Below are 18,603 nucleotides of genomic sequence, written 5' to 3' on the forward strand. Positions count from 1 at the left end.
CCCAAGACTCCATAAATATTTTTTTAAATGAATTAAAATGTACTATTTAGAATTAATTTTAAGCCTTAATGACAGCCAATTGCTAAGGGAGATAATCGACTGTTTACCCCAAGACACCGCAATCTGTGTGTGTGTATGTGTGTCTGTTTGTCTGGAATGCCAGACAACTCGGCCCGGAGGACAACTCGGCCCAGACAACTTGGCCCACGTCGAGACAGCTTGGCTCAGAGTTCTGAGACCACCCGGCCCACCGCGAGACAACTCGGCTCGAAGTCCAGAGACAACTCGGCACATGGACAATCTTGTCTATTGACATTGTTGAACAAGTGTTGTTTTTTAAATTAAAGTATTCTCACAGAAATAAAAGAATTAGTTTTTTGTTAAATTGATAAATTGCTGATCCATTTATCTTTGAAGATAGTTTCCGCTGTTCGAATAATTAGTTTTTGTTCTACAGTCGGTGACCTAAACATTGGAGATGATCCCAGAAAAAACATGCAAAAGTTATTTATCGTTGTAACAACACTGACTTTTATCTTTTGTTGGACGTTTTATTTCTATGTTCTTTTGGTGATTGGTGTTTTATTTCTTTATTATAACTATTTATGTATATGTGGTTTTCTGTTTTTTTGGCGTACATATGTGTGTATGTATTTAATGTAATAAATGTGGGAATTTGGCAAATGATGTCTTTTGCGTTATTTCTATAGTACAATACTTCCGACACTACGATATGCGCCTACGACATACACAATTGTCATTCTTAATGGTGACCATATAGTTAGTGGTATCTATCAGTATAATGCATTATTATTACTATAGTACAATACTTCGACACTACGACATGGCCAACTATCATACTTAACACGCATATATGATATAATGTGTCTATCAGTCTAACAGTCAGATAAACTGAACAACCTTTATGTTGTTGGCCCCTGACATGTTTATTTTATTAATTTTAATGAGAGATTTCTGGTCCAGCAAAGGACACCTAGCTGGCCATGTGCGTGACTTAACAGTTAAAAATTATACAAGTACACATGGCAAGTACGCTAACTGATTCAGGGCCTCGTTCCATGAAGCGATCTTAGCGTTAAGATCACCTCAAGTACATAATATAGTTATTCACCTAAGATGATCTTAGCACTAAGATTGTGTTGTGAAACAGGCCCCATGACACAATTGAGACTGGCAGTGTTTATAATATGATACACCTTACATGGCTAGATTTAAGTATCAGGGTAATTTGAAAAACAATGTAGGTCTACTGGTCATACTAAATGAATAATTAATTAATATGAAAAACTAGTAAGTAAAGTTTAATTCAGATTTTCACAGTGAAATACTTGTAAATGACATTTCTGTAATTCAGTAAAGTTTGTTTTATTTAACGACGCCGCTAGAGCACATTGATTTTTTATCTTATCATCGGCTATTGGACGTCAAACATATGGTCATTCTGACACTGTTTTTTTTAGAGGAAACCCGCTGTCGCCACATAGGCTACTCTTTTTATGACAGGCAGCAAGGGATCTTTTATTTGTGCTTCCCACAGGCAGGATAGCACAAACCATGGCCTTTGTTGAACCAGTTATGGATCACTGGTCGGTGCAAGTGGTTTACACCTACCCATTGAACCTTGCGGAGCACTTACTCAGGGTTTGGAGTCGGTATCTGGATTAAAAATCCCATGCCTCGACTGGGATCCGAACCCAGTACCTACCAGCCTGTAGACCGATGGCCTGCCACGACGCCACCGAGGCCGGTTCTGTAATTCAGATTCAGTTATTGATAAATACTATTCATCAGTTTAAAATGACGTTATTCATAAAGTTATAGATCTTAAGAACCATTTGTTACACTGAATCAGCTTGTACCAAAACAGTTTTTTTTCATCTCCTGTAAAACAAAAAATTCAGATACAAGTTTTACTTAGTTCAACGACGATATATATGTGTGTGTGTGTATAAACCAACAACAGCAAGAAAATTTGTACCTCTTTTAAAAATTAAAAATAAAATACATTTTAATGCCTGGGGGTATATGGGGTTTCGTGTATGTCTTTGGGGTATCGTGTGTGTCTTGGGGTAAATAGTTAGTGTCTTGGGGGTATCTTGCGGTGTCTTGGGGTAAATAGTCTATTATCTCCCTTAGCAATCAGCTGTCATTAAGACTTAAAATTAATTCTTTTACTTCATTTTCCACTAAATATATGATAAAATAGTACATTTTAATTCATTAAAAAAAATATTTATGGAGTCTTGGTGGTCTTTTGGGGTGTTTTGGAGGTAAATAGTCAGACCGCCTCCTTAACTGGAACATTATTACTGTTGGGTTTCTTCCTGTAGTTTGTGCATGTATTATTAGTTAATATGTGAAATATTTTTTATCGACAAACTCAAAAATGATCCGTGTACATGTAATTGTATTTAATGTCAAATATATGGTTATTGTTGTATTAGAGCGGGAATCTTTGCCTACCCGGTGGTAGGCAGTCATTCCGTCTTTTCACTATACAGTTATCTCTGATGGTACTATGGTAGAGAACAACCATACCCATCCAAATGTCAGTCTAGCTCTTGAATGGCAGAGTACTTAAAGGGACACACCCTAGTTACGGCTACATTGTAGTTGTTAACCATTACGGCGTTTTTTTCGCTATTAAACCCATTTTTTCACAAATAAAATTGCACTTTACTTACCGTTTATTATTTAGAATATACATTTCCATTCACCTGAAGTGTTTTTTGGTAATCCTGGTAATCCTGGTTTTTGTAATGCCACAAAATGCATTTTTCGTATTTCTTAAAAACGAAAGCACGTTTGAGAAAAAACCGTTGAGCAGACAAGGTCTAATCTATTTTTAGACAGGATATTTCCATCTCAATGTCACAGACGTTGGTATACCACGTGACCGTTATCATTTTGATTCGCTTTGTTTTCTCGTGCACGGTTCGCGCAATCAACATCTGATTTGTTGTTAATTTGTGAGATTTTTCTTCACAGTTCGTGAACATTTTCAGTAACAATAAAGTTCAGACAAGTAAATGTCTCAATACAAAATGTTAGAAACCCTTAAAACCAATAATTTTGCTAAGTCTTACGATATCTGGAGAGGGGATACAACCAGGACAGAACAGTTGGAACATGTCCAGGAGAGGTGAAAAGAACGCACCCCAAGTCTGTGCGCACTCTGTGAAATTTGTCATGATGTAGGCATTGTTGTGCTTCGAGCGACATCTACCAGTGACATCAGAATACTAACTTTCAAAATTATTTCAAGCAATTGGGACATGGGGATTCCCATGGTATTTATCGATATAAAACCTGCTTTTTCACTCCATTTGATAAAAACGTGATCTACGTGTGTTACAGGTTTGTAGATTAACCAAATTATAATTTATTTTTGCTGGATGGAACTAGGGTGTGCGGCTTTAATCTACAAACCTGTAATACATTTGGATAAAGTTATAACTGAGTGAAACATGAGTCTGTGACTTTGAAATGGTGAAATACCCTCTAAGAATAGACTAAAACTCGTCTAAAAATATGAAAAATACATTTTTTGATATTAAAAACACCAGGATGACTAAAAACATTTCGAATGTACAGAAATTGATAATCTAAACCATAAAATCTAAGTAAAGTATGATTTCAGTTATCAAAAATGGCTATAATAGTAAAAAATATGCATTAGTGTTTACAATCTAGGGTATGTCCCTTTTAGCCCACGAAATGAAAGAAAGAAATATTTTATTTAACGACACACTCAACATATTTTATTTACGGTTATATGGCATCAGACATATGGTTAAGGACCACACAGATTCTAAGAGGAAACCCGCTGTCGCCACTACATGGGCTACTCTTCCGATTAGCAGCAAGGGATCTTTTATTTGCGCTTCCCACAGGCAGGATAGCACAAACCATGCCTTTGTTGAACCAGTTATGGATCACTGGTCGGTGGAAGTGGTTTACACCTACCCATTGAGCGGGTGTGCGGCTTTAAGCTACGCTAGATATTGTCAGGGGGCGGAACATAGCCCAGTGGTAGGGTGGTATTTAGCTCAGTCGGTTGAGTGCCTACTTGAGGTGCTTATCTCGCATAATCGAACCATCTCGGTGAATCTATTCAGCTGATCGTTTTTTTCTTGTTCCAACCAGTGCACCACAACTGGTCAAGGGCTGTGACATGTGTTTTCCTGTCTGTGGGAAAATACATATAAAAGATCCCTTGCTGATGGCTACATGTCAGAATTGCCGTATGTTTTTCATCCAGTAGCCGATGATTAATTAATCAGTGTGCTCTAGTAATGTCGTTAAACAAAACAAACGAACTATAGCCCAGTGGTAAAGCACTCGGCTGATGCACGGTCAGTCTAGGATCGGTGGGACCATTGGGCTATTTCTCGTCCCAACCAATGCAACACATGGTAATGGTATGTCCTGTGCAGTGGTGCATATAGAAGATTCCATGCTACTAATGGAAAAATGGTTCCTCTCTAAAACAGTATTTCTAAATTACCAAATGCTTGACATCCAATAGCCAATGATTAATCAGTCAATGTGCTCCAGTGGTGTTGTTAAACAAAACAAACTTTAACTTTAGTAATTGTTAAACAAAAAATTCCCAAATGCACTTTTACATTGAAAATTTTCCAGAATGCTGGAAATGTCATGCACCCAGTTTATTATTATTATGCAAAGTGTCATCTTTGAATATTAACGTCAGTTCAAATTCAGACAAATAACTTATTATAATGCAGACCTTGACATGAAAATGTTTAAGGAGAGTGGTTAATTGCTCCGCATACTTAGATTATTGGGAGCCATTTAATATATATTATCTTGTTAATCTTTTAAATTTGTAGTACTTGGAAATCACACTGGAAAAAGTTTTGATCTAGTCAATTTTCAGATATGTAGAGTATTTCCTTAAAAACTATTAAAATATGATTAACTTCAGGAATATTTTATTAGACAAAGACTATATGTTGCAGTAGAGCTGGACGGTATACCTTATATACCGTTCAGTATCGGTATCATGTCAGTACCGATTTACCATACCAAGCAAATTTCAAAGTACTGAAATTTTAGTGTTGAAAAATGTTTGACATCGTTTAGTAAAGCATTAACAATATATTACGAATGCAAAATGGGTTGGGTATAAATCAGATGAAAGCCTTGTGTATGGATTTTAATTTTATTTAGATGAAATTAACAAGTACGCCTCAACTGCATTTAGAGCCCAGTATACTGAAAATACTGCTCGGTATCGGTAGTGATATTAGTATTGTGTCAATACCAAATACCATACTGATACCGAGGTAAATCACCTGAAAATATATTGATACCGATACTGAACCTCAAATTTCAATACTGCCCAGTTCAAAGTTGTATCCAGTTTGTATTTAAATTAGCAGTTGTTACCACTAAATACTATAAATACATTAAAAATATCAGTGACGGTACATTAAATTGTTTTTAAGCCCAAATCTAGCATTTTAACTGTTTTTCAGTGGACAACAAAATTACTTATAATGTTTGAACTATTTATTTTTACTCACCTGTCTGTGACATTATTTTAGCCTTATATAAGCACTACTGTGTCTCGCTACACTGATTTGGTTGAAATGGGCTAAACCTGTACATGTATACTATTTTACTTGAATTTATATCCAGAATATATTTATTGCAGTCACTGTGGGAAATCTTTGGAGGATTAATTTCTGCTGCAAGTTCAATACATATAATACATGTGTCTTGGTTCATAATCTTTTTGTTCATTGACATTATTTCCATTTTATTTATATCTTGACCAATGTTTTCCTTTTCTTTTTTACATCGAGTATCGGCCAAATACAATTTTCAGTACAAAAGCATTATATAACACGTTTTGTGGTCGATATATATATATATACACACACATACACACACACACACACATATGTGTATGGTGTGTAGCCATTTCGTACCATAGTCATCTACAGAAATGTTTTCTGTGCATTTTGAAATTATTAGTATTTTGTCAATGGGGACTATTATCTCATCACATGATAATTTGGTGAACAGGTGACAGATTAACACTGTCAGTGTAATAGTCATCAAAAATCCTGTATCAATGGTATGGAATATGATAGCATATTCAGTAGATAGTTATCAGTGTTGGTGGAAAGTCTTCGATTTGTTACATTTTTTCTTTTGTTTTTCTTTACAGACATCATTGACTCGTACCAAGAACAGCCCTATCTGATTGATCCATATTTAGGTGAGTTCTTACAAATAGGTTTTCTTCCTGCCATAAAGATTTGTAACACCAGTGTTCTCCGACACCTTGAAAAGGTTGATTACACTGTAACATACATGGATAAGTTAACCTGAAGTTGATTTGTCTGTGATGCATACCATACACAAGTGCAAGGGCTGTAAATAAGTTTTGGTAAAAAAAGACATTTAAACTTTAACTCGCTGTAAGATACATGTAAATGGTATCTAACAGCCATTCATGTAGTATTATCTATCTGATTGCTTGTCACTCACGATTAAAAAAAACCCTTCCACACTTGGTGTAAATGTTCATCATGGGAGTCTTTCAACAGCACACATGATTTTGTTTCACTAATAAAAGTACTTATCTATGATATACACGTGTATGTAACATGTAAGCCACAATTGCTTTGTATTCTACATGTGGTTTTAGGTCTAATATGGTTCATTACTTTTAGTTTTTGACTTTTATAAAAGCATAAATTTATTAATTTTTGAGAGTAATGTTTGCTTGTTAACACATTAGTGTTCATCCAAATTGCTACCTTCATTGAACTGTCTTATTTTACTTTGTTTCTGAAATAAAAAAGTGGATAATAATGAAAACATGCAAAATGTTATGAAAAACTGGAATACTTTTATTGGAAAGAAAAAAAGAAACAAATGTTTTATTTAACGATGCACTCATCACATTTTATTTATGGTTATATTGCGTCAGACATATGGTTAAGGACCACACATATTTTGAGAGAGGAAACCTGCTGTCGCCACTTCATGGGCTACTCTTTTTGATTAGCAGCAAGGGATTTTTTATATGCACCAGCCCACAGACAGGGTAGTACATTGAACAATGCTGTACCATGTTTGTAAAGTGCTTTACAATGAGCCCACTGACGGGGATCGATCCCACACCGACTGCGCATCGAGCGAGCGCTGTACCACTGGGCTATGTCCCGCACCTCACTTTTATTGGTGTTATTTGCTTTCTTGAACGTGTTACTCATTTTCACAAACCCTTCCTTATATAGCTTGAATGATCTGGTGAAATAGCATACCATAATTAATCCAAGTTGAGAGCCATATATTCTGTCCAGTGAGCAGGGTTTTAATGTTCACCGTTCGACCAAATTAATGACTCTTATCCTTACTGTATGATTTTCTTAACCATAACCCTAAACCTAACACATTTTCTTTCTGGGGGAGGTTCCCATACCTGTAAGACATTGTAAATATTCAATTCCATGGGGCCAAACCCAAAAATTTCTTTCTGACAGAAAACACTGGTGAGATATTTATAGGTCTGGTAATCTAGTAGCTATTAACGTTTTAGTTAACCAGAAATATTCCAGTTTAACTATAATTTTTAACCCTTGAAGTGTAATAATATCACATTATTGTCGTTACTAAAATGTTCAATTGTTTATATTTGTTTCAGAGTCTGTTTTGAATCAGTTACTTGAGATAGTTCGAGATCAGAACTCACCACCCATACTTGTTCATGAAGCCTTCAAATACCTTTATTTTATAACAAAGGTATTTGTTTTGTTTTATCATGTATTTAGGACTTCTGCTTAAAATGACTTTCTAGTCATTCAATTTTCAAACAGCATAATTATTTTATTAATGTAAAAGACACACAACTCAATTTAACTTATTATTTTGAAGCATTTACTCAAAATGATTCAGAGGATAATTAAAAAACAAAAAAACAAAAAAACAAAAAAGCCTGCAAGCAATTGGGATGTACTAAAGTCTGGTGATTTTAAGGCATCAATGCAGAATAGACCGGAAACATAAGCATCATGACAAAGCTGTAATTGTATGTCTACAGACATATTCTATATTTCCATTGTTGCTTTGAATGCCATCTGGGTTGCTAAACGAAACCTACAGAAAACTGGAATTCCCTTGTAACTAATGATAGATAATTTTTATGGTCATTGGATTTATTCATCTTTTTACAAAAACATTTACACGTTTAAATAGGAAACTGCTCTAAACTGAACACCCAACAAATAATTTAGTCCTGGTGTGTTTATTTAATATAAATTGTATCCCTTAAAACCAGATATGTGGATCAATCATTATATCACTAATGCTCCAAATATTATCTCAGCTGATTATGTGATAAGGAATGCAGATAACTAAATGTAATGTGGGAATGTTCAAGTTGGTTGTCAGTTATATTTAATCAAACGTTGTTAAAATGTAACAAATATAGAAACATCGGGCAGATTCGGGGTGGAGGGAAAGAAAGAAAGAAATGTTTTATTTAACGACGCACTCAACACATTTTATTTACGGTTATATGGCGTCAGACATATGGTTAAGGACCACACAGATTTTAAGAGGAAACCCACTGTCGCCACTACATGGGCTACTCTTCCGATTAGCAGCAAGGGATCTTTTATTTGCGCTTCCCACAGGCAGGATAGCACAAACCATGGCCTTTGTTGAACCAGTTATGGAACACTGGTCGGTGCAAGTAGTTTACACCTACCCATTGAGCCTTGCGGATCACTCACTCAGGGTTTGGAGTCGGTATCTGGATTAAAAACCCCATGCCTCGACTGGGATCCGATCCCAGTACCTACCAGCCTGTAGACCGATGGCTAACCACGACGCCACCGAGGCCGGTCTGGGGTGGAGGGGGTGGCCCTTCTAGGTCCATTCACTGTAATATTTGAAATTTACTTATATAAACAATACTGAGTTAGAACAGTAAAGGAATAGTCACACAAAGTGTTTGATTCCTTTGCATAATCTGGAATATTAACAAACTTAATTATTGCTTAATGTGAAAACGTTTACTGGTAATCTGTATATTTATTTAATTTGTTTTTAAGATGCGTGGATTCAAGGTCATTGTGCGATTCTTTCCGCATGAAGTTTCAGACGTGGAGCCAGTTTTAGCTTTAATGGACAAAGAAAACCCACAGGACTATGCGGTATGAAGTTATTGTGTCAAATCAAACTCAACTGTTTGCTCTTTGTATTCTGTACTATTATGGTAACATAAATGCATCTTTGGAGAGAAAACTGCACTGGATGAGAATTGCAACCAGACGTAGCAATAAGACGTCTTTACCAAACTGCCATAATTATATATAAAAGTGAATTTGTGGAATATATTTCATAATTTTATAGAAAATTAATTTAAAATGTCTATTGTAGTGTTGCATTATGTTTGGCTATGGCTTAGAATGTATCTGTTTCTGTTTCAGAGCTGGGAAACAAGATACATGTTGTTGTTATGGCTGTCCATTGTCTGCATGATTCCATTTGATTTGAAGAGGCTAGATAACACTACTGCACTCGCCATCAAACAGGGTGCAAGAGCTACAGTTATGAACAGGATCCTTCAAGTTGGAGAAGTACAGCTTAACATTTCTAGACACATTATTACAAATTAGAGCAAGTGAGAGACCCTATTTTAAAAACAGTACAGTGTATTTTTCACAATTAGAGCCATTTTTGATAATTGAATCCAAAGTGTTTTTGATCATCCTGCTGTCTGTAATACCACAAAATGCATTTTTTATAATTCTAAAAACAAACATACCTCTGAGAAGTAATGGTTATAGAGACAAGCTCTAGTCTAATTTTAGAGGGTATTTCCCCATTTCAACACCCCAGACTCGTTTTACTCTGTTGTAACTTTATCCAATCCAGATTATATCTTTATCCAGGTGTGTTACAGGTTTGTAGATTAACCAAACTTAGTGTCCATTTTCATGGGTTGAAACTAGGGTCTGTGACTTTAAAATGTAAGTTTGCATACTGTTATACAATCAAACCAACTCTATATGTCCTGATAACTACTGTGATTGTTTCGGATTTATTTAACGGTAAATGACAAATCGTGTGATGTTACTGCTATATAATCAAACATAATATGTACTGATAACTACTGTGATTGTTTCAGATTTATTTAACGGTCAATGACAAATTGTGTGATGTTACTGCTATATAATCAAACATAATATGTACTGATAACTACTGTGATTGTTTCAGATTTATTTAACGGTCAATGACAAATCATGTGATGTTACTGCTATATAATCAAACATAATATGTACTGATAACTACTGTGATTGTTTCAGATTTATTTAACGGTCAATGACAAATTGTGTGATGTTACTGCTATATAATCAAACATAATATGTACTGATAACTACTGTGATTGTTTCAGATTTATTTAACGGTAAACGACAAATCGTGTGATGTTACTGTTATATAATCAAACATAATATGTACTGATAACTACTGTGATTGTTTCAGATTTATTTAACGGTCAATGACAAATCGTGTGATGTTACTGCTATATAATCAAACATAATATGTACTGATAACTACTGTGATTGTTTCAGATTTATTTAACGGTAAACGACAAATCGTGTGATGTTACTGTTATATAATCAAACATAATATGTACTGATAGTGATAACTACTGTGATTGTTTCAGATTTATTTAACTGTAAATGACAAATTATGTGATGTTACTGTTATATAATCAAACATAATATGTACTGATAACTACTGTCATTGTTTCAGATTTATTTAACTGTAAATGACAAATTGTATGATGTTACTGTTATATAATCAAATGTTACATGGACTGATAACCAGTGTGATTGCTTCAGATTTATTTAACTCTAAATGACAAATCGTGTGATGTTACTGTTATATAATCAAATGTTACATGGACTGATAACCAGTGTGATTGTTTCAGATGTACTTAACGGTAAATGACAAATCACGTGATGCAGCAGCTTATTTGATTTCTCGCTTCATGACACGACTTGATGTAAAGAAAGAAAAACTTCCTGAGTTTATCGACTGGTCTCTTCAGATCTTGCACGAAGCTGAAGGTAAGCACTCAAGACATTCTATATATATGTCTTGTATCAGGTCCGGGGGACCAGGAACCTGTGCCCCCCACTTGAGGATGAACATGTACATTTAACTGTGCTATGCCCCACTAGAGATTTTGGTTCCTCCCCACTCCAGATATCGTTCCTATGGGCCTGTGTATTTCATAAGAAAATTACAAGTAAGATGACATTTTCAAAATCTCTTAGTTGGTATTAATTGCTCTGCTAAGTGTTTCGGTCTGTGTGAACTTTGACTCAGACAAGATGCTGTTTAGTATAATGCTGTCTTTACAACAACACAATAATATGCAATAGAGGTCTTAAAAATATAAACAGAATTTCAGTTCAGTAAAGAGATAACATATTATTATTACTAATATTAGCTGTTTCCATAAGCAGAAAATAAATGTCCCTATGCATATACATGCAATTAGTTAAACCTGGAATGTGGGATTTGTTCCTTAATGTAAATTGTTTTAGTGGCATGACTGTGTTGTATTATCCCCTACTGGTCCAACCATGAGGGGATTATAGATTTCATCTCTTCATCTGTCTCTCTGTCACACATAGTTTTCTGACATTTTTTTCACAATGCCTGAGCTAACATTCTGTATCTAGCTACAAATCAAGTTTGACTTCCATGTCAATTTTCCCATTTTAACAGAATTCAGATATGAACATTTGTTTTCCAGTCCATTTTTTTTTTGCAATGCCTGAAGATATTGAGATGTAATTTTGTATATATCTTTATCATGTACTGTTACAGATCAAGTCTGACTTTCACAGAATTATGGCCCTTGAACATACGAGATGCAAAATAGAACTGGGTCCAGTAGGGGACATGTATTGCAGTTACGTAGTCTCAGAATGCTTGTAGGGGACATGTATTGCAGTTACGTAGTCTCAGAATGCTTGTAGGGGACATGTATTGCATTTACGTAGTCTCAGAATGCTTGTTTTAACAGCTTTAAATTCTTTTTCAGCTGAAACAGTCGCAGGAATGAATGCCCTTTGTGGCATTCTCATGACTCTGGCATTGCTTTTCAAACATGGAAAACGTGAAGATCTGTTAACCTATGGTACAGACATTAACATCTTCCATACTTTACATTATTTTATTTTATTACTTATAGTCATTATGCCAGTTTATGGTGTATGAATTACATGTAATTATTATTATCAAGTCTATTGGAATGCATTAGTCCGAGTGATGACGTTTTTGAAAGATCAAAGTTTGAATGACTGACATTAAATATGTTTAATTTAGTAGATAACTTATGTGTGTAAATGTCTGAATGAATGAATCTTTCGTGACACCCAATGACTGATGCCACTAGAATTAAAAATTGCAATAGTTACAGTCTGGATATAAACAGATCTACTTTTATCATTATTTTGTTATATACAGTTAGTGTGTGTATACATACACAAAACTATTAACAAACATGACTGATATCAATATTTCAATATATTAAATCAAATGTGTGCATTAACTAAAACTAGACTGACAATACCATGTGCACATTAAGTGCTGGATTCCAAAAATATGGAAAACCATAAACTTCAAGAACACCCAGAAAAGATTCAAGAGGTAAATGCAAACAGAACTTTTAAAATGAAATTTAACCAAAACCTTGCTTTAAGGGTTAGCTAAAAGACTGTAACTCAGTTCAAATATTAACACTATCCACTAAAGACAATTGAAGAGAAATTTTTTTTTTTACTTAACCTGACCTCTAACAATGGCATATTCCTCTAGTGAAAAGAAAAACTACATTATTTCATATTAAAATATAATCTAATTTCAATCTAGCTTCTTTCACTTCCATACTTTTCATTCTATGCACATGACAGGTTTTTATATATTTTTTGTTTAATATAGTGCCAGCAGTTTTAGAAAAAGTTCTTGGTGGGGTATTTCTGTCTGACTTTAACACAGTTCTTCGTAAGTCTGCAATGAAGATTTTGCAAAGGCTTGGGTTGACGCTGCTAAAAAGCAGAGTGACATCATGGAGGTATGTACCAGTACTTAGGATATTGGTTCAGTTTTAAATGATCTAATTCTCCCATGGAAGTGGCTAACCTTATATTAGTTTATTATATACTGTAAGCGCCTAGGTGCGTATTCTCGAAAAAAACATGTGGCAATATTAATAAGGTTTACAGTAATTATGGAAGCTTTTATTTGCTGTTATAGTAAATACACCACAGTCTATAATACTGTTTTAGCCTAAAAAATTTAAACGATAATTGTTGAAACTCTTTTGTTGTGTGAATTCTGTGCTCATCTTGGAGTTTTGTCGAATACTGAGTGGAAAAATCAATATTCTAGAAATTGAAAATGGTATTTGTTTGGTTTGAGTTTTAAGGCCATATGCGCCATTTCAGTCCAATAAAGGCGCTTCTTGACAATAATTTCAGTTCCAGAAAATGTTTCTATTTGTATGCATATTTTGTCAAAGAAAATGGTCAAGATATGATCAAGATAAGTTATCGATACTAGTGAAGAATGTCATCTGCTCCATGGAAAATGATAATTTATCAATTATTTTATCCTAGTAAAGTTTATATTTGATTATTGTCTTGTTAATCTGTCCAAACCTGTATTTATTATATAGTAGTTAGGACAAAGTAATCCATAAAATATAAATCTATGGGCATCAGTTTTATTTACACAGACACACATAGATGCTGAACATGTAATGTTATAAATCTTGATATGAGACTGCGGCTTTAATATTTAGCTGCCAGTGTAAGTGTAATTTTATTTATTAACTCAACACCCATTATAATGTAGTATGTGTAGATTGGAATTATTGGGATATGAATTATACATTCCAACACGGGCTATGTGTGTGTGTGTGTGTGTGTGTGTGTGTGTGTGTGAATCTTTGTGCTATGAATACTCTGTAATTATAATACCATGATTTAAGGCCAGTGATGGATCCAGAAAATCCATTAGGGGGGCCCAATGACATGAGGTGGAATGCCAATGAAACTGGGGAGGTTTGGAGGAGATCGTAAAAAAATGAAAATTAATATATAATAAAATTATAACTGTTGCAAAATTTAGGGGGGGAGCAGGCCCCTTGGCCCCCCCCCCCCCCCCCCCCCCCCCCCTAGATTCGCTTCTGAAGGCACCTCATCGGTGACATTGTCAAACTGATCTGGGGAAATTTAACAAAAATGCTTTGTTGCAGGTATCAAAGAGGAAATAGATCTTTATCCGCTAATCTACAGCAAAAGAAAGCACTGGTGACTGGACCTATTCAGACTTTGGAGGTTCAGAATGACGATGAAGAATTTGATGTTCCTGATGAAGTGGAAGATGTAATAGGTACTAAACATATCTGATGTGTTAATACCTGATATTGAATTAACTAACATCTGGTACTGAACATAAAAGTCGGTTGTACTTCACGAATCTTCTTTAGCAGCTTACCATAAAAAGATTTCTTTTTTTACTGTGACCTTGGTGGTGTGGTAGTTAAGCCATCAGACTTAAGACTGGCAGGCACTGGGTTCACATCCTGGTACATCCAGAGTTCCACCCAGAGTGAGAATTATAAACTCACTATGGAGGTGTAAGGCCCATGAAGATGAAGGATGTAAGTTCTGATTATGGGGAAACTAAAATTGATAACCAATGCACATCCTAACCGATCATTTGTGACATATTCTAAGGGCTGTATCATCTTCGTTAATTATTGTCTTACTTAAAACTGAAATGACATGTGATTTTATTGTTTGTTTTTAAATTACAGAGCATCTGCTGGGTGGACTGCGAGACAAAGATACTGTTGTAAGATGGTCAGCGGCTAAAGGGTATGTGGTTATATACTAGTAAGATATGTAATTGTATGATATTGAGCTAATACATTTTCTGTATAATCGGGACAAGAAAACCATCAGCATTTTCAAAATCAAATCTGTACAAGACTGTGTCAAAGGGACATTTTGACAATGTTGTAACTGCTTTCATGATTTACTATCGGGTACTTCCTCTATAGGACAGCTGTCACTTTTTAGGAGCATACATTACTTTGCCTGTAGGAAAACTGCAATCTGGGTCTGGCAAGTGTGGCAAAGACACAATGTCTGGTGCATTTTAACGTCTGGGTCTATAACTGTTACATGTTAACAGTATATATATTTAACTGCATTCATATCTAAATATTTTCTTCTATACACACCAACAATAATTAGGAGAATATATATCTTTCCTGCTGTTTATTAAGAAAAAGTAAAAAGTAAAGCTCGAACATTATACAGCTGCCAGTCTAGCAGAGTAATAATATAACACATCATCATGCTCTATATGGTCTGTTACAGATCGGTAGTTCGTACCAGCACATTCGATCCAGTTGGGGGTTTTCACGACTGGTACCATACTTGCCAGACGAAGACCTAACTTTGGTGTGTTTTGGGCCTAAGACTAGTTAAACGAATCTTAATCTGTCATTGGACACTTAAACAGTTGTTAAGAGATGAACTCTTAAATCAGTGACCAATCAGTGATGTTATGTATTTACGAAATGTGAGCATATCCAGCCCCAGTGTGGTGGTAGTTGTAACACATTTCACTCCAAGTATAGTAATGTTGCATATTTATGTTATTAACATTTTAGGATTGGCCGAATTACAGGAAGACTACCCAAAGCGCTTGGTGATGAAGTTGTAGCCTCTGTGTTGGAACTTTTCAGTCTGCAAGAAACGGATGGTGCTTGGCATGGTGGTATGCATCTCAACAATTGATTTTAATTGTAATGAAGTTTATATATGTACCACTTAATATATATTTGTAGGAAATCATTTAGACAAAATTAAATTGCTTCATAAGACAAACCTTGACAATAAATATGGGATATATATATAGAATACTACATGTGTATGAGTTAGTATCTGACCGAACAAACATGAGGTCAATTATCACTAAAAGTTCTCACAAATTATGTTAAAATGTTATCTTATGAAAACGAGTGTGATATTTTATTTATTATCCCCCCATCAAATAACGTAAAATCAGGCAATTGTTTCCAACATTACTAAACGAAACATGTGAATGCATGAGGGAAAATGATGTCACTTGCCAAAATGACGTCTTTTGGCAACTAATACGCACCTGGTGGTATGTATAAAATTTGTACAACACACCAAGACATTCACCAGGTGGGTAATAATGTGTGATTTGGAATTTGTAAAAATAAAATTTATCACCCATCATGGATTAATGTTCTTACACATTTCTTTTTGAATTTAGGATGCTTAGCTTTGGCTGAACTTGGGAGACGTGGGCTGCTGTTACCGCACAGACTAAAAGATGGTAAGTCATATAGAGGATAATAATGAGTTATAGTTTTTAACAAGTTTGAGTGCTCGGTGAACAAATATTCACTTGACACAAATGAAAATTGAATGCTATTAAATATTCATTGCATTGATGATAATAAAAGTTAATTTTAGAAGATATATTTTCCATGTCGACCGTCTCTGAACATTTTTTTTATCATGTTACCCTATGCTTAGCTCAGATACCTGTATTAACTACTGTTGATCATACTTTTTTTTTTATTAGCATATTCATTATATGGTCAAACATTGTTTTGATGACCCAATTTTTCCAAGGATGTTTTTTTATTTATTGCTAACTGTACAGTTGTATAGGGCCTCCCTTGTTTGTATGAACTGACATGTGTGGTTAATTTGTCAATGTTTCAGTGGTGCCGGTGGTGCTGAAGTCTCTGGTGTATGATGAGCTGCGGGGTACATTCTCAGTGGGAGCACATGTTCGAGATGCTGCGTGCTATGTCTGCTGGGCCTTCGCTCGGGCATACGACCCAGAAGAGATTGTACCTTATGTGAAGAAACTAGCAAAGTAACCTTCAAAGTCTCCCTCCAGTTTTAGTTTTAATTTACAAACGCAAAGACGTCTGTTTCTATATAGCAAATTAAGTTATTAAAAAACTAAAACAGTTGTTATTTATTACGATTTAATGTTTGTAAGATTTGTATTTATTTCCTTCTTATTATTTGTCACAATATTTTATATTCTAATCATAATGCACCATGGAATTTAGCATTTTATAACTGATTTTAAGGAGTAGAGTATAGGTTTCATTTCTGTTTGTTCCAGATTGTTGTTTCACAGTGCCTCGAGATAATGAGTTGCAACTTTGTGTATAGCTTTACCATGTACTATAATTACAGATCAAGTTTAAATTTCATGGTGATTTACCCATTTTTGGTTACTCAACTTAAAGTTATCAATGAAAAATCAACAAAAAACAGAGTTATTTCTAGAAACATAAGTTATTTATTGTCAGGCATGATATGTTGATTATGTTTGAACAAAGATGTTTCGGTTAAATTTATATTTCAGTGGTCTTCTGGTCGTGTCTGTGTTTGACCGGGAAGTTAATGTGCGGCGAGCAGCATCAGCAGCTTTCCAGGAGAATGTTGGCAGACAGGTTAGTCATAATTAACTACAGTTGGCATTTTGGCTTCTTACACACCCAATCGTTATTTTCGATAACACATACTGTTAACACATATTTGTGGGATAACAATTTAAAGACATGTGTCTGGCTGCTCCTAGGTGATAACCAGGTCACGACAGCCATACCATCATATGAAAAAAAAAGTATACTCAAAATCGATTGATCTGTATGGTATAGGTTAACCTAAAACTGATTAGTCTTTCACGCATTAATTAGCTACAAACTCAAGGGCTGTAAACAGGTTTTAGTTAGAAATGACATTTAAAGTTGTTTAAAACCTAGGTTTTTTTTTATGATTTGTAAGAAATAGAATATTTCAATCACTTGTTACTTAGATTTTAAAACAACTCATAAAATAATTATGGTATTATTAAGGCCGTACATGTAGTATGGTCTGTATTACTGTGTTTTTCAATTCATTTTCTGTGTAAAGTAAAAGGTCAGTAGAATGACATTTTACAGCTGGTTGACTGGCTGTCTGACTGCCAACATTGGTTCAGTTAAAGTTTTAAATTACCTAGAGTAATTTTGACCATATTTTCTTTTCTTTTCTTTTTAATTGTTTTATAACTTGGATCATTTCATGGATAGTTTTGAAATTTGGTATGAATTTGTTTTAATTTAGTGGTAGTTTTTAAACTGCTCACTACATGCCTATAAATATGACCCCAAGGCAAAGTGGAAATTTGGTTTTAAAAAAAAAAACCCAGGAAAGGAGCCTTATTGTCTGAAACAGTTCCAAGCTATCAACAACTCTCATGGAATTTGGCTTATAAACTTTAAAGTCTACACTCCAATCTTTAATGATATCACACTCTAAATGTTTCAGGGTTGAGGGAGCAGGACATAGCCCTGTGGTAAAGTGCCTGCCTCATGCACAGTTGGTCTAGGATCAATCCCTGTCAGTGAGCCTATTGGGCTATTTCTTGTTCCAGCCAGTGCACCACGACTGGTATATCAAA

At 34.7% G+C, this 18,603-nt stretch overlaps 1 protein-coding gene across 1 annotated transcript in view; it reads left to right on the forward strand.

Annotated features, from left to right (window-relative positions):
* Nucleotides 1-18,603, forward strand: part of LOC121378379 (tubulin-specific chaperone D-like) — a 47,799-nt gene that overhangs the window by 422 nt on the left and 28,774 nt on the right. Inside the window, exons 2-14 of the mRNA XM_041506519.1 lie at nt 6,221-6,271; nt 7,706-7,803; nt 9,117-9,218; nt 9,495-9,644; nt 11,003-11,141; nt 12,128-12,223; nt 13,027-13,159; nt 14,345-14,481; nt 14,909-14,969; nt 15,773-15,879; nt 16,405-16,467; nt 16,863-17,019; nt 17,524-17,611. Coding sequence (XP_041362453.1) covers nt 6,221-6,271; nt 7,706-7,803; nt 9,117-9,218; nt 9,495-9,644; nt 11,003-11,141; nt 12,128-12,223; nt 13,027-13,159; nt 14,345-14,481; nt 14,909-14,969; nt 15,773-15,879; nt 16,405-16,467; nt 16,863-17,019; nt 17,524-17,611 — 1,382 coding nt within the window. The remainder of the gene's footprint in view (nt 1-6,220; nt 6,272-7,705; nt 7,804-9,116; nt 9,219-9,494; nt 9,645-11,002; nt 11,142-12,127; nt 12,224-13,026; nt 13,160-14,344; nt 14,482-14,908; nt 14,970-15,772; nt 15,880-16,404; nt 16,468-16,862; nt 17,020-17,523; nt 17,612-18,603) is intronic.

This window comes from Gigantopelta aegis, chromosome 8 (genome assembly GCF_016097555.1).
Source record: "Gigantopelta aegis isolate Gae_Host chromosome 8, Gae_host_genome, whole genome shotgun sequence".
In the NCBI taxonomy this organism is placed as follows: domain Eukaryota; kingdom Metazoa; phylum Mollusca; class Gastropoda; order Neomphalida; family Peltospiridae; genus Gigantopelta; species Gigantopelta aegis.